The sequence below is a fragment of the Cygnus olor genome, chromosome 14 (genome assembly GCF_009769625.2).
Source record: "Cygnus olor isolate bCygOlo1 chromosome 14, bCygOlo1.pri.v2, whole genome shotgun sequence".
Taxonomy (NCBI): domain Eukaryota; kingdom Metazoa; phylum Chordata; class Aves; order Anseriformes; family Anatidae; genus Cygnus; species Cygnus olor.
The window spans coordinates 12,724,008-12,745,113 of NC_049182.1; the positions used below are offsets into that span (position 1 = coordinate 12,724,008).

Consider the following 21,106-nt stretch of genomic DNA (forward strand, 5'->3'; position numbering starts at 1 on the left):
GCCTTACGGAGTCATGGGGAAAGACGGCAAAACCCCGCTGGGAGCAGTCCCTGGGCACGGGACTTTGCCTCCGATCCTGTCTCCTGGGGGTGATGTGACTCCTGGGGGTATGGGTGTGGGGGATGGAGGTGGAAGGAGCGTGGCTCCTGGGGGAGCTGAGTGCTGGGGGGCTCTTGTCTGGCCTGCGGAGCTGGGAAAGGCGGTGTGACACGTGAGGGGACACGGGCTCGAGCCTGCTGAGCTTTGGGGACAACCAGGAAGAGAAACGGGGAAGGTTCATATTGCTCTTATGGCAGATGCATGAGCTTGTTTGAGTCGAATGCTGTTGAGAAAATAGATATTAACCTCCAGAGGGCTAGCAGAAAGAGAGAGAAAATGCAGCGGGTAAAATGTGGGATGGAGATTGTGAGGCAGAGATGGCTGAGAGCACAGCCAGTGCAGCACCGGCAGCGGGGATGGAGGCACCAAGGAAACACGGTGGAGCTGTGGGACCGGGGGCATCCCGCAATGAAATCCCCCCGTGGGGCAGGGGGACATGTCCCCATGTGCATCCTCCTTGGGCCAGGAAGCTGAAAGGCAGAGATGGAGGATTCGAAGCCGCGATGCTGGAACACACAAAAAGTAGCAAATCCCCAAGCCGGATGACACATCTGGAGTCCTCAAAGAGCTGAAAACCAAGTGACTAAGCTCTCAGCAATAACACACGCATTCACATCCTCCAACTGTTGGACCGGGGGCAGTAAATGCTGGGCCTACATTTTAAAGAAGGCCCCGGGGTGTGCTAGGGATTGCAAACCAATAAGCTTTGCTTCAGCGCAAGGAAATGGTTGAAACAATTATGCAGAAACGTAATTAGAAATCTCGTGGAGAAGGGGTTCCTGAGCTGCCATAGCAAGCGCACGTTGCTCCTCTTTTCTAGGCCAGGTTGCCCATAGGTCCGGTCCCCCCAGGGATACAAGATGAGCTCGTGCACCTGGTGGCATGGTTTGGGGCAGGATGGATGTGCTGGTGGCTCAAGGAGCTGCGAGCAGCCCCCAGGCTGGCTCTGAGAAGGTGCTACAGGAAATGGGGCCGGAGGGATTCAAGCTCCATCAAGCCACTGGCACCCATGCTGGGAGCATGCTAATGGGGGGGCAATTCCCTTTTTTGTTTTCCCCAAGATGCTGCCCACAGCAGGGATGCTCAGCATGAACCAGGGAGGGTTTGTCCGGAGGAAGGAGCAGGCAGCGGGGAGCTGCAGCATCCACAAGGGCAGCGGGTGGCTCTGTCCTGTGCCACCACGTTGACACCTCCAGGGACATGAGACCTGCACAGCTCACCCACGTTGGTGCAACCAGCCAAGAGCCACAGCCCCTCTTTCTCCTGGAAAACCAGCCTGAAATACAAGGAGCAAAACCTAACCCCCAGGTGACCCAGTAGTCAGCAGTCCTGGCAGCCAGCCGGGACATCTCCAGTGGGTGGGGCTGGGCACGCTGCCTTCCCTTCGTGCTGTTTTGGGTTACGTTTTGGGGTGTTTTTCTGTCCAGCGGTAACAATAGGATTGCAAAACAGCAATGTATTATAGGATCTATTTTGTCACTTCCTCCCCTCCCACTTTCCTAAGTAGGTGGAGGAGTATTAAAAGGTCCACGGGGTTTTAAATACCTGACTCTTGGTCTGGAAAAAAAAAAAAAAGAGAGAGAAAAAAGAAAAAAAAAAAAAGAAAAAAAAAGCTGAAAAAGACTGTTTTGTAACAGCCTTTGTACAAAGTCTCCGTGCAAGGAACCTCAGGCCCTGGGGACCCGTCAGCAGAGGTCCTGGTGCTCTGTGCCTCCTACAGGCCCCTGAAGCACCGAGCCCCCACTGCTGTGAGGTGGGGGCGCGGGCAGGGGCTGGCACAGATGAATGTTTGTGCCATGGGCTTTGCTTGGCAGGCAGAAGAGTGAGCACCTCCCTCGAGGGCCTCCTCTGCCTGATGATGCCCTGGGGCACCGATGCACCTTCCTGCTGAGTATTTGAGGGAACATGGCAGGGCCTGCAGGGAGGCAGGTCTGGGAATCCCCCCGCAACCCCCCCCAGCAACTGCTGGGGGTGGGAGGCCAGGGGGGAGCCCCCCTCTAAATGCTGAGAAAGTAGGGCAGGCCTCGCAGGCTGCCGTCGCCCCAGCTTGCCTCCAGTTCTCTCCCTGCTAACCCTGTGCTGCCTCCAGCAGGTAACCCTCAGACCCTGATTTAATTTGGGGCTGGCTGTGCCTGCTGCCTTGTGGGACACACACAGGGATCACAAAACACCACAGAAGGGCAGGGAGGAGGAAGGCATTGCACAGCCTGGAAAGGGTCCCTTCGGCCCCATAAGGGAGCTCAGGACCTCTCACTGCTGGCCGAGGCCCCAGCACCCTGGGGCACCTCTGAGGTGTACCACAAGGTGGTGAGCAGCGTGACACCGCCGTGGGAGTGGGCCAGGAGGATGGAGGCAGGCTGGCACAACCCCGTGCATGTGGCTCGTCGGCCCTCTCTGAGGCCAAGCAACTCTGCTGTGACCAAGCCAAGAGATTTAATTTTGTGAGTAAAAACGTAACGAGATCAGGTCCGCTAAAACAGCCGCGCTGCGAGCCACACCAATGCTCTCCGGTGATTTTCCTCTCTCTGCTAATCCGGCCTCTTGCTTGGGAATGCGTACGTGGCACGCACAGCCCTCCGTCACCCCGGGAGCACCTCCTGTGCTTGGCCCCAGTTGCTTTGCTTTCTTTTCTCTTGCACAGAGCCATCGTTTTGGTGAAGCTGGGTTTGCTGGGTGGGACCAAAGGCCATCTCCTGCCACGCAGCGCTGTGATCCCTTCCCTCCAGCTCCTCCGAGGGAAGAGGCTCCCCTACAAAGCCCCACTGCTCTGGGAGCCATTGCCATGCCCAAGCCCGGGATGATTCAGTTTCCAAAAGGTTCTCCTGGCTCCCTGTTGGCCAGGTCACAGCGGTTTTGCCAGGGGCCTCAGCTGGGTGGATGGGATCTCGTTATTCAAACCTCCCCTCTGACCTGCCTGAGACATCAGTCGTACTTCTTGCTGCAGAGAGGGCCCAGACACCAAGGAGCCTTGTTCTTGCCTGCTGGCAGTGCTGCAGATGGTGGCCGGGGGTCAGGGGCCAGCCCCACTCTCTGCCCCCCTCACCAGCCTTTTGGGTGCACACATGGGCTGCGGTGCCTCTTGGGGACCTTTATCTCCTGCTGAGGGAGCCTTTCTGCTCTTTGCAGGAATGAAAAACTTTCCTGAATCAAAGTGCCTGGGGTGGCTTTGAAGAGTTTCCCCAGGAGATGAAACGAGGCTGTTTGCAGCCAGAGCCCTCACTGCTGCAGCTGGAGCTACCGGTGGGACGCCGATGGGGCTGGGCCAGTGGATGCTCCTACACCCAGCTCCTGGCATCCCCCAACCCGGGTGCTTCGGTTTGCTCAGGCAGCTTCCAGCATCTTCTCTCGAGGCCAAAGGAGCCATCCTCCGGCATCTTCCCCCCCCCCGGCAAAGCCCACCACCATGGGGACTGCCTAATGCACTTCTGACTGGCTGCACACTGGCACTGGTGCGGGGCGAAAGGCAGCTGACAAAGGAACACTTATGGGGACTAGGCAGAGATGCTGGAGACCTCCAAAGGGCACTCATCCCAGTGCAAGAAGGTGCTGCACAAACCTACAAGTCCCTGGCACCCATCTTGAGGGGGAAAATAAATTCAGGTCCCTGTGCAGCCAATGAGTCTGAAGAAAGCCTCATCTCCCGAAGGAAAGTGCCCAGGGTGGCTTGTTCTGCTGTGAGGTGCTGGATTAGTGGTGGATGTGGAGGGACAAGAGGTATTTGTGGCATGGCTCAGGGACAGGCAGAGCTGCCGGTGTGATCTGGGACCCACCGGCACAGGCTGTACCTGCCAGCACGCCCAGGGGAGCAGAGAGTGCCTGGGAAGGCAGCATGCATATAGATTATTTGTTGTTTGATATTTTGCCTTTAATCCTTTTGTCCTAAAATAAATATACAAAAGTTCAGGGCCCTGCAGGTTGTGTCTGTTAGCAAGAGAAACGGATGACTGAGTCAGTTATTGCTTTGGAGCAATCGATGTCATTTGTTTACCAGGATGGGCAAAGTCTGGTCTCTGCGGACACATCCTGCACGGCTCTGCGTGAACCTGCCCCAGCGCCGCCCCAGCACCCTGCCCACACACCCCTCTCGTCCACCTCCTGCATGGTGCCAGGAAGCCTTCCCTGCTGCTCTCAGGGGCTTTGGGGACGGCAGGGGACCAAAGGGGACCACAGGGACCCACAGGGGGTTGCAGGCCCGCAAATCTCCCACTTCAGGCTTGCTCTCTCCAGGCTCACGCTGTTTCTGCACGGGACTGGATCGGGCCTGCCATGCCCAGCCTGCTGGGCAGGGTTTGGGTTTGGTTTTTCAGCAGAACCCAGCGTGCTTGTCACTCGTTCCACGCTGAGTTTCCCTTTGAGTCTCGCTCTGGCCTCTCCGGATTTTGCCCTGGAAGAGTGTTGTTGGCCCTGGGGATATCGCAGAGCAAACAGAGAGCAGAGATACGGCGGAGGACAGCCCTGCGCCAGAAAGCAAACACAACAGTGGTGGCGGTGGGGCTGCGCAGGTCCCCCTCTGTCCCCTCCCTCCCCAGGCCACCACTGGCCCCAGGCCCCTGCCTGGTGGCACACGGGAGTCTCTGGCCTCAGGCCAACATTGCCTGCACGTCCTCCATGCTTTCCCCTCCCCACATGGCTGCCCCCAGCCTGCCGGGCCCCCAGGGCCCAGCCTGCCTCCTCCTGCCCCCAGCCCGCACAAGCCCGAGGCCTGTGGGAGCACGGCCGGCAGCCTGGGTTCCCCAAAACCCCCGCGGCAGCCGGGAGCGGGGGCGAGGGCAGCCTCCCCTTCCTCCCCGCGCAGCGCAGCTCCTTTCCTGCCCAGCCCAGCCTCTGTGGGCAAGTCGGAGCGTGAGCTGCGTGAGCCGAGCTGCGTGAGCCGTGCCTGCCGCCGTGCCTCCCGCATCAGCTGCGGCACGCAGGGCAGCTCTGGCCCCATGCCTTGTCCCCAGTTTTCCCCCTGCCTCCCCCAGACTGCGGGTACAGGGCTGTCAGCCATGGCTGGGCCTCCTCCCGGCCACAGGTGGAGGCCGGCAGGAGGCAGGCTGCCAAGGAGGAGACCCTTGGACTGAACAAAAGCAGGAAACGGGTGGGATTCCCCCTGCGGGGGCGGCATGAGTAGCTGCTGCCCCGGAGGAGGTCGGGATGACTTAGGGATGCGGTGGCTTCGAGGTCTTGCAAGACTGTGCCTCCAGAGAGCCTCTGGAGCTCCCACCAGCCTCTCCTGCCCTTGGTGCAGCTCTGCAGCCCTGTGCCAGCAGGACGTGAGCCTGGCATTGGCCTGGCTGAGGGCAGACACAGGCGGTAAAAGAAACCCCAGGGTGCCTTCCCCTGCACCTCCACCCTGGGTGGGGTGGAGGCACAGAAGGCGATATGGAGGCCTCACACCCCCTGCATCCCGCAGCCCCCCTCTCCCCACACATGTGCACCCCTGTGGAGCCCCACGAGCAAGACATTTGATGCTGTAGGGCACTAAAGCTCCTCTCAGGTCCAAATCCCAAGATCAGCTCAGGCTTTGAGTACTGTGGGCCAGTGGGCTTTCAGGAAAAAAAAAAAAAAAGCATTTTTGGTGCTCCGCTCTAAGAAATCTGCAGAGGCTGGGTGGAGACTGGAGAAAACTTCCTGTTCTCTGCTGAGGTCTGCCTGAACCCCGAAGCAAGAGATTGATTAATCATTGCTTGAATAATTGCAGGGCACTGCGGACAGCCTGCTGGCCACGGCCTGTGAGGGGCAGGGTGAGGTGGACACCCATCCCCACGCTGGCCTTGGAGGCTCTCCCAGAAGCTGGATTAAATGGTTCTTTTCTCTAAAAGAGACCTGATCTCTATACAAAAGCTGGAGCAATGCTGTGAGCCCATCGGCTTCCTAAGAAAAGCTCTTCCAATGTTCAGGTGCCTCCAGCTTTCAATTCAAGGTTGAACGTGCCTCTCTTCAGCTCCTGGTCTCCTTGCAGCCTTCTGCAGGAACCAGTGGGGCTTTTCCAGGTGGGAGGACATCCTCCGATCACCAGGCTTGCGCTGCTCCCCAGCTCTCCCCATGGCCATGGGCGTCCACAGCTGGCTGCTCCCAGCTCATTTTGGGGAAACTGCTCATGCTGGCCCCAAATTCCTCTTCTGTGAGCAAACCTGCCTGGCCAGGCACGGCAGATGGCCCTGGGAGGGCTTCAGGTGAGCTGCCTTGGTTAAAGCCCTCTCCACCCAGTGCAGGCACGCCCATGGTCCTGGCTTTCCAAAATCCAGCCCGCAGGCTTAATGCCCAGCCTTCATATCCATATATATCCCCGTGTTTATCTGTATTCAAATGCACCCTGACCATTGAACCAGGTGATTCAGCAGGAAACCATCCTCCTTCATCTCTGTCTCATCACTCCTGGTGTCATTTTCAAGCTTTACCAGCAAAGATTTCATATCTTCATCTACATCATTGATAAAAATGCTTAATAGCGGTGGACAAAGAAGTGCTCCCTGGGGGGAGGTAGGTAAAATCATGCTCCACGCGGATATCTGCCCATTAACGACTACCTCCGAGATCTGCCAGGGAAGCAGTTTTAATCCATCTAATATGTGCCCTGTTAATTCCTTATAATGCAAGTTTTAATCAAAATGTCAGGTGGAAGTAAGTCAAATGCCTGGGAGAAATCCGGGTGTACTATATCAACACAATTGCCTTTCTCGAGCAGCCTGGTAATCCTGTCGGAAAGAGACAACAGGTCTGCGTGACAAGCCGTCGCCGTGCTGGCTGCGATGCCAGGACGTGGGGACCTCGTGTCACTGCCGCTTCCTGCACCCCGGAGTCCACGCGAGGAGCGGAAAAACCACCAGTGACCAGGCAAGCCCCTGGGCCAGCACCCTTCCTGCAGCTAGAGCACCGTTTCTCCCAGTTTTCAGGGACGTTTTTGGGGGAAGGAGGTCCCCAGGAAGGGGGATGAGCTCTGGAGGCCGGACGAAGAGGTGCGCGGTGCTCAGCCCCGAGGACCTGGCCCGGCACGGTGACGGTGGAGGCCAGGATGAGGCCAGGGCCGAGCGCCGTGGGAGGCCGAGAGCTCGTGGGCTTCCCCGGCTTGCAGGATCCTTCGTCCTCCGTCACCGCAAAGCCGGGGCCAGCTCTGTCTGCATTTGCAGCAGCCCACAGAAGCTGCCTCTGTTGTCTTATTTTTGTTATTTTTCAGAGGATATTTTAGCGCTGAGCACATTCCCTCCTGTTGCCATGGCAGCCGTGACAGGGGTTATATACCGTGAGAAAAATACCAAAATTAATGAGTGAGCGAAAGTGCAGCCGAGAGAAAAACAAGGTTAAAAAAAGAGTTAAAACAGTAATAAAAACAATCTCGCAATAATTCGGCAGCGAGCGTCCCGCAGGCACAAGAGGCGCTGACCGTCCGAGTTGCTCAGCCCCTGCACCGTGCCCAGCCGCTCCGGCATCACGGCTCAGTCCAGGGATGCTCCTCTCCGGCAGCATCCCATGTGTGCTCCGGGTCGGGCCGAAACCGAGCCCCTTCCTCCGCAAACCCGCAGCCCTTCATTACGCGGCAGGCACGCGGAGGAGAAGTTCTTTAATGTGCTCATTTCCGCGCATTTGGCTTTGGAGGATCTTTTGTTTTTAATTGTAGAAACAAGCGAATTGTCAGAACATCTGTGTTATTAGCATTTGCTGCCCAAATCCGCGCTGCTGCTTCTCCTGCAGAGCCCTGCGCTGATGAGAGAGAGAACAGAGGAGCCTTTGAACTCCTTGCAGCAGACGGCAGCCAGGTTGCTGCGTGCATGTGGCGGGGAGGGGGATTTAGTCTCTTGTAAGGTTCATTTGCTCTCTGTGTTTCCCTTTCTTCTTGCTTTCCCGGAGATTTAGCTGGATGCTCTTCCCTCGCTGGCTTTGTTCTCCTGACGATGCCCACTGGCACCGCGAAGCAGCTGTCTCCGCGCGGCCGGGCTGGGTACTGTGGCGCAGCATCGCTGGGGGCGGTGGCACCGGCACCGCCGGGTGGGACCTGGCTGGTGTCACGAAACACCTCGGGACAAGGCTGCTGTGGCCAAAGCGGTGGTGGGATGCTTCCCCCTTGCTCAGGCAGGTTCTGCTTTTTGGGAAACGGGGAGGCCAAGGCCCAGGGCAGTGACGTGCATTAATGCACAGGGAACAGCGATGCTGGTGGCAGGACTCCTGGTATCCGGAGGGCATGGGACGCTCCGGGAGGATCCAGGTAGCGGGCCAGGCAGAGAGGTCGAGGCAGATGAACCCCATGCTCCTACAACTCCTATGACACCCCCAAAGTGTGCCTGAGCAGAGGATGCATCTTGCAAACCCTGTGTGTGCCCGGCCTCTGCAGTAAGGAGCACACTGACTGCCTGCGTCTCGTGTGAAATGGAAGCCTCTGGTCACAAGCGTTCTCTGAAGTTTGCCTTCTCCCCCCCGCTGCCCTGGGTGCACAGGGTCAGGGCTTGCTTGGCTCCTCCCGTCGCTCCAGCTCTCCTCCCTCCCAGGGGGACTGCCAGAGCCGAGAAGTCAAACCTCCTGTTGTCCCCAGGGAGTTTTGTTCCCACTCCCTATTCGGATCCTGGTTCACGCTGTCTCTGCAGGGTAAGCCCTGACAAACCCGCAGCTCCTTTCCCCACCCTTCCACGGTGGGCTTCGACCTTCCCTGGGCTTTCGCTTTGTATCCTCTGCTAAATTAGCTTCGGGAGAATTGCAGCCTGGAAAAAAAACCCACGCACGCAGACGTGGCGAAGCCAACGGCACTGATTAGGAGCTGAGATGGCCCCGCTGCGGGGAAGCCTGGGTTTTCCACCCAGCAGGGTCACTCCCCAGCCCCTGCCCAGCTGGGAGAAGCCCTGCCGGGGGCTGAGCTGCCTTCTTGCGGGGGAGATTTGGGGCTGAGACAGAGCCAGGGCTGCTCGGAGCCAGCCGGAGCTGCCTCTAGATGGTGCAGTCATCGCAGCCGAGCTGAGCATGTGTGCAGCGAAGGGAGCTGCGCAACAGGTTGCCGTAGCTCAGCGGGAAGCTGCTCCCATCCCCACGCTGCGGAGGAGAGGAAAGGACTTTTCCAGCATCCCGGCTGCAGTCCCGCAGGGCCATCGGAGCAGGAGGGTGCCGCTGGGCGAGGGGCCCCGAGGGTGCCTGGCGGTGCTGGGTGCTGGTGGCCACCCCAGCAGCTCCGGCTGCGAGCAGCGAGGCCTTCGGCAGGGCCAGGCTGCAGATCCCCTGCGGGGACACGGAGGCAGCGAGAGCGGGGACACCCCCAGACCACGCTGTCCCCAAGCCCCGGCCACGTTTGGGGCTTACACTCGCCCACCCCACATCCCATGGGGGGTAACGGGTGGGGTGGCACGGCCTCGTGCAGGCATTGCAAGGGCGGCAGGCAGGTGCTCGCTGCTCCCCAGCCCTGAGAGCCTGCAATAAAGACGTGATTCACCCAGGTGGGGCGGGAGGGGATGGCTGATCCTGCAGGCCTCACCCAGGCAGGGCTGGAGGGGTTGGGGAATGCGAGGAGCCCTGCCCTTAGCACTGCTGGGTGCGCCCCCCGCACACCCCTTCCCTGAGAGGGCGCGAATGAAACGAATGAATGAAGAAATTCAGGAAGAAATGAATGGGTCTAGCAGGGACCGAGCGGGACGCTCGCCCTACACCTGAGACCCAGGGGAGAGAGGGGCCAAGCCGGGGGCGGGTAGGGGGTGCTCCGTGGGGGGATGCTGCGACCCCCGCGAGGGGTTGGGACCGGGATCGGGCCCTCTCGGCCCGGCCGGGCTCGGGCTCGGGATCAGATAAGGAGCCGGAGCTCCACCTCCCCGTGGCGGCGGCGGGAGGCGGAGGCAGCGGGGACGGGGAGCGGGGGGGGACGGGCGGGCAAGAGGGGGGGAAAGGGGCCGTGCCTGCGCTGCGCTTCCCTTGCACATCCTCACACACACCGAGGGACGGAGGCGGGCACGGACGGAGCTGCCCACCGGGGCTGCCGCCAGCCCTGCCGCCGCCGCTCCGCCGGAGGAGCCGCAGCCCCGGCCCGGGGGAGAGGAGGGGGGGCGGTTCCCACGGGGAAACACACATAGAAATATATATATATATTTTTTTTTCCACCCTCCCTTCCTTTTTTTTTTCTTTTTTTTTTTTTTTTTTCCCTTTTTAAAATTTGATTTTTCATCCGTGGATAACGAACCGGAGGAGCCGGGGGGGTGGGGGGAGCCCGGTCCCGGCGGGGAGGAGGCGATGCAGACGCCGCTGGATCAGCGCTCCGGGGACCGGCCGCATCCAAGTAAGAGCTGCGGCAGGGCCGGGAGCCCCCACGCGCAACCGTGGGGCTGCCCCGGGGCCGTGGGAAAGGGGGGGAAACGGGGGGGGGGCACCGGGGACGGGGGGCTGGACGCTTCTCGCCCCGCTCCCGGCATTGCCGGGGCTGGCTGGGGCGGGCGCTGCCACTTGTTGTGCGGCACGGAGCCGTGCCCCCGCGTGGGTGCGTGGCTGGGCGGGGGGGGGGGGCCGCAGCGCGGGGGTGTTTTTTTCCCCGTCTGGGTGCGTATTTGGGTGCCGGGAGATCGGGGCTTGTGTCTCCCCCCCTCCCACGTCGGGGGTGGCTGTGGGTGTGGGCAGCGGGGGTGAGAGCGGTGCGTGGGAGAAGTTACGGGTGGGCAGCGGGGCCGTGTCCGTGTGTCCGTGGGGGTCGCGGGGGGGGGGGGGCTGGCAGGTGTGTTTGGTGGCCGTGGGCACGCCTGTGGCACCCGCGGCGTGTCCCCGTCCGTGTGCGTGTCGCCGGGGTGCGCGGCTGGTGCGCGGAGGAGCGTGTCCGTGGGGCGGGTGCGTGTGAGTGTGCGTGTGAGCGCGCGTGGCAGCGGGCTGCGTGTGCGTGCGCCGTGGGAAAGCCGCGTTCGCTGCGTGGGCGCCGGGCTAAGCGTGAGAGCGGGGCCGGCGGAGCGGCTCCCGTGGGTTTCCCACGGGTGTCCGCGCAACGGGCGCGCGTGTGCGCAGTGATGCGGGTGTGCGCGGAGCCGGCCCCCGGTCCTAGCGGAGAGCCGCTGCCACCAGCTCCTGCGGAGGAGGCTGCTCCGGGCCCGCCACGGCACCGCCCGCCCCCGGAGCGGGTGGGATGGTGCTGGGGGGGCGCAGGAGCCCGCAGCATCCCGGAGAGGCTCGGGGAGGGGGGGGCCGGGAGGGAGGACGGAGGCTACCCCCCGGGAGGCTCCGACAGGTCTCTGCCTCGTCGCCCGGCCGAGTTGCAGCGGCGGGGAGCAGGAGGAAGGAGGGCCCTGGGCTTCGCCCTCTTCTCTTTCTCCATGTGGCTCCCAAGAGATGGTTTTGGGGGGAAGCTGTCGGAAGCGAGCGGTGCTGGGTGCTCGGCTTGGGGCGCCTGGGCCCAGCCCGCATCGATGCCGAGCAGCCGCAGTGGCTGGAGCCGAAGGAAGCAGCGCGTTGGGCATGGGACGTGCTGCAAAAAGCCGAGGGTTCGGCCCATCCGCGCCTCGGGTGTAAGGGTAAACATCGGTGGCTGTTTTTTGGGAAATATTGTCCTTAATCTCATCCCCGTGCTGCTGGCTGGGATGTTGCTCCAGCTTGGAGCGCTGCAGCAGGGCTCGGGGAGGCCGGGGGGCTCGGTGCCTGCGTGCCCAGCGCAGCGTCTGGGTGGATTTGTGAGCAGGGCTCGGAGCGACGCCGCCAGCCTTCGGGAGCAGGGAGAGGGTGGACTTTGGTGCCCGTTCCCTTTTGGTGCTGCCGGCTGTGGAACGGGGCCAAGAGGCTGTGGGAATCACAGGCAGCGAAGGCTTGTTTGAGCAGTTGCTTGAATTTGCAGTGCTTTGTAACCTCTCCCTCATTAGGGCTTGGTATTTGGGGGGGAATGACTGAATTCTGTCAGATTTTGCATGCCACTGTCCTCTGAGAGCTTCCCAGTCATGCATTAAGCAGCGTGACTAACGCCTCTCTCATGTGGTTCGGGCTTTCTCGCACTCTCCCCGTAGGGAGAATTGTGTGTGCAGAGGAATAGTTGTTTTGGGAGGGGTTTTTATTTTTAAGTGCTCTGTATTCTGCCAGCAGGTCGGAAAAAGGTGGCTGGCACCAGAGAAGAAAGTGTGGGATGGTCCTTAGATCCCATGGGAAAATAGCCTGCTGCTGTGCACTGGCCCCTGGGAAGCCTCCGTCTCCTGCACAGACGTGCTTTTCCCCGACGGTGGAGCTTCCACCTCCTCCTCACACCCTGCTCCGGGCTCTCTACGTCGGCGCTGTGTCATCCCCACCCCAAGCACCCAGCAGGATTTGTTCCCCCCGTGGATCTGAGCGCCCGGCTCCCCCCTGCCTCTGCTTGGGGTGACGGTCGCGCCCTGCCTCCAGCCTCCCCGCTTCAGAGGCTCCCTCCACCTGCGGGAACTTGGGGTTCAGGCTGCGGCCCCTTTCCCGGAGCAGATCGCGTGGCTGCCGGGCACCCTCGGTGACTCCCTCCCTGCCCCAGGCTCCTGGCACGGCCCCGCTGCTGGGTCCCTGGTGCTGGTGAGTCAGGGCCGTGTGACGGCAGAGCCGTGGCCCCACGCGGGGACTTTCACCTTTAGCTGAGATCCTCGCGCCCAGGCTTAGTCAGGAGGCTACGTCACCGGCAGCGGCCTCGTGCAAACAGTGCCGTGCCGGGTGCCTTTCCCAGACGGAGCACATTTCAGGTCCCCGTTCTCCTGCTCCCTTCTCCCCACCCCTCCTGCATGGCTGAAGCGATGGGGTGACGATGCTCAGCGTGGGTCCGGACCCACACCCACGGGTGCAGATCCCCCACGCAGGGTGACATCACACCGGCGCACAGCCCGCGGTGACGGGGGCACGCGCACACTGCTCCCCCTGCGCAGGCACACGCGGTGCTCCCTGCACGCACACGTGCGTGTGGTGCAGCAACGCGAGCCCCGATCCGCTGCGCACACTCAGCCGGTGCGGGCACGGATGTGCACACGTGTGCACACCCTGCTCGTGCACACATGTGCTTTTTTCCTGCTCTGTGTGGGTGCACAAATGGATGCATCACACTCTGTGCACACGCGTGTACACGTGCACTCACTGCCGGGGCTTGCTTGGATCGACCCAAAGCCGTGTCGTGCTCCTGCTCAGCTCCCTACCTCCATCCCTGGCCCCGTGCAGGGTGGGGACGGCTGCTTTTTTTCCTCCCTTCCACCCGGGACATGCCTCCGGGCGGCTGCGCGTGCCTTCAACAGGGTGGGAATGTCTGTTCCCTTGCAGGAAGGATGGTTGTAGGATGAGGGAGCAGAGCGGAGCTAGGCTTTGGGGCTATAGCTTTGTCTCCAGAAGCAGAGCTGCCTTCCCTCCTGCCGAGGGAGAGCTCCCCACTTCTTCATCCAGCAGACGCCTGTCCGTGGGTGAGCGCAGGGACAGAGGGACTGTGAGCTGCTGGCTTGCAGGAGGCAGGCACCAGGGCGGACAGTGCCGGATGCTCCACTTGTTGAGGGTCCACCCGATGCTGGGGCGAGCATGAGCTCAGCACTGAGCTTGGCACCAGCCGTGTGGCACTGCACAGGGGTGACGCCAGAGGAGCACCCACCCATCCCACAGGCTGGGTGCAGCGTGCAGAGAGGAGCAATGGGGGTGGCGAGAGTGGGTCGCCGCCGTGGGGCCGTGGCAGATGTTGCAGATGCTGATTTTGGGGCACGCAGTGAGGCCAGTGTGTCTGTTCCCAGCCAGGGAAGCAGGGGGCAGGGAAGCTGGTGGCCACGCACAGCACCGAAGCGTGTGGCTCGGCACAGAAGGGGGCAGTCCTCGTGGGGCTGGCGCTGCCCCTGCAGCTTTGGCACACTGGGAGGAGGTTTCCAGTGGCCGGGCGCCTGCAGTGCAGCGTGCAGTGTGCGTCTGCAATGCAGGGGGGCAGCGCTTCGGGCGCCGTCTCTGCAGCGGGCAGCGTGGGCACTGGCACCCGAGAGCACCCCACTGCGTGCGGGCATCGTCCCAGCCTGGAGCGGGCAGCACCGGGAAGGAGCAGCGCTCCTGCAGCGAGCGCAGGGGATGTTTTGGGGCTGGCGCAGGGTGCGGGGTTGCCTAGTGACCGCGCAGCAGCGGGGAGATGCTGTGCCGACCGGCACGGCGTGCAGGGGCTGTGCGGAGCTGCCGCGCCGCGGGGAGGCTCAGGGGCTGCATGCGGGGTGGGCAGCGGGGCTGCGTCCCTCAGGCCCCGCGCTGGGCACTGCCCCGATCCTGCGGGGCCATGGGCAGGGGGCAGCGCCCCACATGCAGTGTGGGGTGGGTGATGTGCGGGGCTCCTGCATCCCTGCAGCGCTGGATGGGTGGCGCCTTTGTAGTGCGAAGCCTGTCCCGTGCCGCTCTGTCCCTGCTGTGGCAGTGCCCTGTGTCCCTGCAGTGCTGGACTCGTGGTGTTTCTGCAGGGCAAGCAGTGCCCCGTGCCCCTACGGTGCCAGAGGGGTGGCATCCCTGCAGTGCAATCAGTGCCCCATGCACCTGCAGAGCCCCACAGGTGTCATCCCTTCAATCCAGGCACAGCCCCTGTCCCTTTGCTGCCGGCTCCATGCAGTGCTGGCAGGGCACACAGTGCCCTGTGCCCCCAGGGTGTGTGGCAGGCAGCGTCCCCGCAGCTTGTGGCACGCAGTGCCCCCATGTCTCTGCGGTGAGAGGCTGTGTCCCAGCCCAGCCAGCTCCCGTCGGGTCGCTGGCAGCAGGCTGCGTGCAGCCTGCCCCGTCAGCGTGCCTGGCTGGCTGTAATTACAGCTTGCATGCTGACGAAGAGGGTGGACGGTGGCAGGAGTGGCTTCCTGTCCCTTGCAGGAAGGGCCAGGGTTGCAATGACGGGGTTGCTCACTCGGGCAGGGTGGTGCAGGAACTTGGTACACCGGGACCAGTCCTCCCAGGCACTCGTCTGTGGGGGCTGGGGCTGGGCGGTCCCCTGGTGCCCCTTCCCCTTGGGGACACCGCTTTGGGACCACGTCCAGTCCCACCGGCTGCACCCGAAGCTGCTGGGGCTCGCGCCGCTTAACCCACGGTGTCTGTGTCTCCTTGCAGCTCCCCTGCGGCGCAGGATGAGGCCCCTCGCCTCCTGCCTGGGCCTGTGGCTCCTCTGCCAGCTGCCTGCCCTGGTCTGCGGGACGCGGGTGGTCTACAAAGTGCAGGAGGAGCAACCCCCCAACACGCTCATCGGCAGCCTGGCCTCTGACTACGGCTTCCCAGACGTGGGGCACCTCTACAAGCTGGAAGTGGGGGCCCCGTACCTGCGTGTGGACGGCAAGACTGGGGACATCTACACCACGGAGACCTCCATCGACCGGGAGAGCTTGCGTGAGTGCCAGCACCTCCTGCCCGGCGAGCCCTGCTACCTGGAGTTCGAGGTGTCCATCACTGACCTGATCATGAACAGCAGCCCACGCCTGCTGGAGGGGCAGATAGAGGTGCTCGATATCAACGACAACACGCCCAACTTCGCCTCGCCCGTTCTCACCCTGACCATCCCCGAGAACACCAACATCGGGGCTCTCTTCTCCATCCCCCCGGCCATGGACCGCGACTCGGGTCCCAACGGCGTTGCCTCCTACGAGCTGATGGCCGGCCCCGAGGCGCAGGAGCTCTTTGGGCTGCAGGTGGCCGAGGACCAGGACGAGAAGCAGCCGCAGCTGATCGTCATGGGGAACCTGGACCGGGAGCAGTGGGACTCCTATGACCTGACCATCAAGGTGCAGGATGGGGGCAGCCCGCCGCGGGCGAGCAGTGCCCTGCTGCGCATCACCATCGTGGACATGAACGACAACGCGCCCAAGTTCGAGAAGGCCCTCTACGAGGCAGAGCTGTCCGAAAACAGCCCCGTGGGGCACTCTGTCCTCCAGGTGAGTTTGCGGGGGCTTTCTTCTCCTCCCCAGCTCTCCTTGCAGGGACAACCTGGGGGATTCTCTATGGCCACGTGCTGCCTTGGGAGGGAGAGCTCAGAGGGCTGCATGCCGCAGGAGCCTGCAGCGTCACCCTGGGATGTCACCTCCGCTGAAAAGCGTTGGGACAAGATGCTCGGGAAGCTGCAGCCAGGGCAGGGGCTGCAAGACCACGACTTAGAAGCAGCAGCAAGGCTGGCGGGTCTGCAGGAGCACAGCTGCAGGTTTCAGGGAGGGCTGGGACTCACGGTCCATAGAAGAGCCTGGCTTCACGCCTGGCTGGTACAAATGCTGTCCGCAGACAGGACATTGACCCATTTGCAAGTCACATTCCCATGGCTGCTCCCTGGAAACTCAGGAGACGGGGGGTACCGCCTGCAGATCCGGGGGTGCTTTGCTGTGCATGGGGCTCTGCCCCATCACGGGGGGCTCTGGGGGGGGGGTTGGCAATGAGATAGCAGCCGACATCTGTTTATCTGCAGCTGCCATCTTAATAAGCGGAGCGTGGCCAGCTCTCATCTGCTAATTCTGATGTGGATTTTTAAGAATTCATTTTTCACTGTTAAGAGAATGGAAGTTGGAAGCAGATAAGGGAGCCACGCGGCCGGGAGGAGAATGGGCTGAGCTGCTGCCGCTGCCATTGCTCAGCTTTTATCTTTCGGGGAAAATGACTTCCGCCTTTTTTTGTGAGTGGAGGTAAAAGGTGGAATTTACATTTAACAACTTTCGTTCTCCATCCAAATCTGCTGAGCAAGATAACAGCGGAGCAGCAAATGGTGCAGAGAAGAGGCTGCTCGGAGAGCCGATTAGGGAGGCAAATGTTAGACAAACCTCATCTTCTTTAGAAAGCAAATAATAGGCAGGTTTATGCGAATGCAGAGCTGCTGGCTGGTGGGCTGGTGCACCCCTGCAAGCAGGGAGGGAGCTGCAGTGGCTCTGTGCAGCATTGCCATCCTCAGCACCATCCTCATTGGGGCCAGGCGGCTGCTCAAGCCCCCCACTGTGGCTGCAGAGTGATGGGAAGGGAGGGTCTGGGGGAGCAGGGGCAGCCAGGGCTGTACCTCCCCGGTGCTGCCTGGGTCTGGCAGTGCTGCTCCCTGGAGGATTCCCTGCATGCTGGAGCGGGCCGGGAGGGGAGCTCAGCCCGACCGGCACAGCCGGTTTCGCTGGAAGAGCGAGGGACAGCCTCCGTGCCGGAGAGCCACTCCCAGCCGTCCTGCCGGTCCCAGGCTCTTTGCCCCATAGGTCTTGGCCCTAGAAGAGGAAATCCAGGTTTTTCCCCCTGGCCTGGCCTCTCCTGCTCACTGTCTTCTCCCTCTGTCCCACAGGTGAAGGCCAACGACTCGGACCAGGGTGCTAACGCCGAGATCGACTACTCCTTCCATCAGGCCTCAGACATGGTGCGCCGGCTGCTGCGCCTTGACCGCACCACGGGGCTCATCACTGTCCAGGGACCCATCGACCGCGAGGACGTCAGCATCCTCAAGTTCTCCGTCATGGCCAAGGACAAGGGGGCCAACCCCAAGAGCGCCCGCACCCAGGTGGTGGTCACCATCAAGGACATGAACGACAACGCGCCCTCCATTGAGATTCGGGGCATCGGGCTGGTCACGCACCAGGATGGCATGGCAAATATCTCGGAGGACGTGCCAGTAGAGACAGCAGTAGCTCTGGTGCAGGTGTCCGACCGAGATGAGGGCGAGAACGCCGTGGTGACATGTGTGGTGGCTGGTGACGTCCCATTCCAGCTGCGGCAGGCAAGTGAAACTGGGAGCGACAGCAAGAAGAAGTACTTCCTGCAGACCACCACGCCGCTGGACTACGAGTCGGTGAAGGACTACACAATCGAGATTGTCGCGGTGGACTCGGGGAACCCGCCCCTCTCCAGTACCAACTCGCTGAAGGTGCAGGTGGTGGACGTGAACGACAACGCGCCAGTCTTCAGCCAGAGCTTCACCGAGGTGGCCTTCCCCGAGAACAATGAGCCTGATGACCTGGTGATGGAGGTGAGCGCCAGCGATGCGGACAGTGGCTCCAACGCCAAGCTGGTTTACTCGCTGGTGACAGACCCCTCGTCCAAGGGCTCCTTCACTATTGACCCCGACTCTGGGGAGATCCGAGTGAAGGCGGTGCTGGACCGCGAGCAGCGGGAGCGCTACGAGTTCTTGGTGGTGGCGGCAGACAAGGGCAGCCCCAGCCTCAAGGGCACAGCATCTGTGGCCATCAACGTCATGGACAGGAATGACAACGACCCCAAGTTCATGCTAAGCGGCTACAACTTCTCGGTGATGGAGAACATGCCGCCCCTCAGCCCTGTGGGCATGGTGACGGTGATCGATGCTGACAAAGGAGGAAAACGCCCGCATCCAGCTGTCGGTGGAGCAAGACAACGGGGATTTTGTCATCCAGAATGGCACTGGCACCATCCTCTCCAGCATCTCTTTTGACCGGGAGCAGCAGAGTACGTACACTTTCCGGCTCAAGGCGGTGGACGGTGGGGATCCTCCCAGGTCTGCATACGTGGGGGTGACCATCAATGTCTTGGATGAGAATGACAATGCCCCCTTCATCACTTCGCCCTCCAATGCCACCTACAAGCACATCCTGCCCCACACGAGCCCTGGCCAGCAGGTGAGCAAGGTCAAGGCAGAAGACATTGACTCCGGCGTCAACGCGGAGCTGACCTACAGCATCACGGGAGGCAACCCCTTCGAGCTCTTCCAGATCTCCCCGCACAGCGGAGACATCACGCTGGAGAAGGAGATCCTGCGCAAGCACCACGGCCTGCACCGCTTGGTTGTGCGCGTCAACGACAAGGGCAAGCCCTCGAGGCACGGCACGGCGCTGGTGCACTTCTATGTCAACGAGACATTGGCCAACCGCACGCTGCTGGACACGCTGGTGGGGCACAGCCTGGACACGCCGCTCGACATAGACATCGCTGGAGACCCCGAATATGAGCGCAGCAAACAGCGAAGCAACATCCTCTTCGGAGTCATCGCTGGCATCGTGGCAGTCACCTTGGTCATCGTGCTGGTTGTGCTGGTGCGCTACTGCCGGCAGCGGGAGGCCAAGAGTGGCTACCAGGCAGGCAAAAAGGAGACCAAGGACCTGTACGCACCCAAGCAGGCCAGCAAGAGCGGTAAGAGCAAGAACAAGGTGAAGAAGAGCAAGTCCCCAAAGCCACCCAAGCCCACGGAGGATGAGGAGGAGACGGGGCTGCAGAAATCGCTCAAGTTCAACCTCATGAATGACTCTGTCAGCGACAGCCCTCGCATCCACCTGCCCCTCAACTACCCGCCGGGCAGCCCGGACCTGGGGCGCCACTACCGCTCCAACTCGCCCCTGCCCTCCATCCAGCTGCAGCCTCAGTCGCCCTCTGCCTCCAAGAAGCACCAGGTGGTGCAGGACCTGCCGGCCACCAACACCTTTGTTGGCACCGGGGACAACAACTCGACGGGCTCCGAGCAGTACTCGGACTACAGCTACCGCACCAACCCCCAGAAATACACCAACAAGCAGGTAGGAGAGCTCATCCTGAGGCCGGCAGCGGCCCCCCCGCTGCACCGGGGAGCCATCTGGACCGAGGTGTGGGAGTGAGCCTGGACTGGCCCCCAGCGCACTTGGCCGGGGGAGGCTGGCGGAGGACGGCCACCATGGGGAGGGGACAGGGAAGGGGACAGAAAAATGTCACAGCCCTCGTCACGGCGCCCGGGGCTGGGACCTGGGTGGCGGTGATATGAAGGGCGCTGCATGCCTGTGCCTCTGCATGGGGAGCACCGGGGGAGGGAAGCCCACCCGCCCGGGTCCCTTTTGGGGATCGGCACCCAGCAGGGCGATGCCACCCCGGGGAGCACGGAGCGAGGCGCTTGCTGTGGCCAGCTCCCTGTGCAAAGCATCCCGAAAAAGGGAGCTCCGTGGCTGCCCAGGCAGGCGGGGCTGGGCTGGGGAGCAAAGCGCTGCCTTTTTCCCAGGCTCGGGTTCTGCCTTCCCCGGGGCTTGGGCCCTCTGCCATAAGCTGGCGCGGTGAAAATCCGCCTCGGTGCGAGCAGCAGAGCCCCGCGGCTTTTCTCCACGCAGGGCTCCTCGCTGGTGGCACGGGGCCGGCAGGGGAGGGTGGCCGAGGAGCGGGGCACTGGGGTCTCTGCTGCGTGCTGCGGTCGGGTCACTGCTCTCCGTCTGGCCAGGGACTTCTGCGGGGCAGGGCGGAGGAAGGACTTGGCTGCCGAGCGGGAAGGGCTGCTGGCTGGTGTGCTTGGAGGTCGCGGGAGGACCGCAGGGGTCCGGAGCTTGCGGGACCTTCTCTCCTTGGGCTGTCTGGCCAGTTGGCTTGCACCACGTTTCTGCTTTGGCGCCTGTCGGGTCTGTCCTTAGCGAGCTAGGGAGGGAGAGCGGGGACGGGTGCCTCTGGCTTCACCTGTTCCCGGCCCCATGGGTGAGGACCGCCCGCTCCGCCCCACGCCGTGCTGTACCCCGTGTGCCCCGTCAGCGGCAGGCTGGGCTCCTGCCGTGGGGCTGAGCTCTTCTGCCCTGTTGGATTTGACTTCAATAAAGTTTTCTATTTTTGACCACTTGTGCCTTATTTTCCGTGCTGCCCCTGAGGCTGCTCTGGCTCCCGGCCATTTCCCAGGCAGCCTTCCCCTGGCCCCAGCACCCAGAAGAGATGCGAGTGTGGGCCAACATTCCCCTCTGCCCCCAGCGTGGCCCCCACAGAGGTCTCAGTGTGACGCCATCTGTGGGGGCCATCTGTGTTGGCCCCCTTGCTCCACATCTCCCGTCTCCAGCCCTCTAAGAGGAGATGCCTTCCCCAGGATGCGGTGCACCATGCACACACCCCGACACCCCTTGGCCGTGCTCATCCCCACATCCACTTGAGACCCTCCATTTCCCCAGGCCAGCACGTGGAGGAGCAGAGCCCTGCCTGGGTAGCATGACCCAAATCCTGCCGCAGTGCTGCAATGAGGACGCGGATGCAGATGGAGCCCGGGTGCGTCAGCAGCGCTGGGGGGGCACCCGACGCAAGGCACTCCCCGCCCTGCCATGCAGCGGGCACCCTTGCAGTGGAGGAGATGTCCTCCCAAGCAGGCCTGCAATGGGGCAAGGTGACCAAGCTCCCCTAAGACCATAGTGCCCCCCTCCCTGGCCACCCCATCCTCATTCTCAGGGTTTTTGGTTCAAATGGGGGTGCG

General features: G+C 62.1%; 1 protein-coding gene across 1 annotated transcript in view; it reads left to right on the forward strand.

The window, feature by feature from the left end:
* The first annotated feature begins 9,936 nt into the window (after positions 1-9,936).
* Positions 9,937-21,106, forward strand: part of PCDH1 (protocadherin 1) — a 48,234-nt gene continuing 37,064 nt past the window's right edge. The window contains 4 exon segments of the mRNA XM_040573410.1: positions 9,937-10,327; positions 15,064-15,878; positions 17,246-18,268; positions 18,270-19,439. Coding sequence (XP_040429344.1) covers positions 10,282-10,327; positions 15,064-15,878; positions 17,246-18,268; positions 18,270-19,439 — 3,054 coding nt within the window. The 5' untranslated portion in view covers positions 9,937-10,281.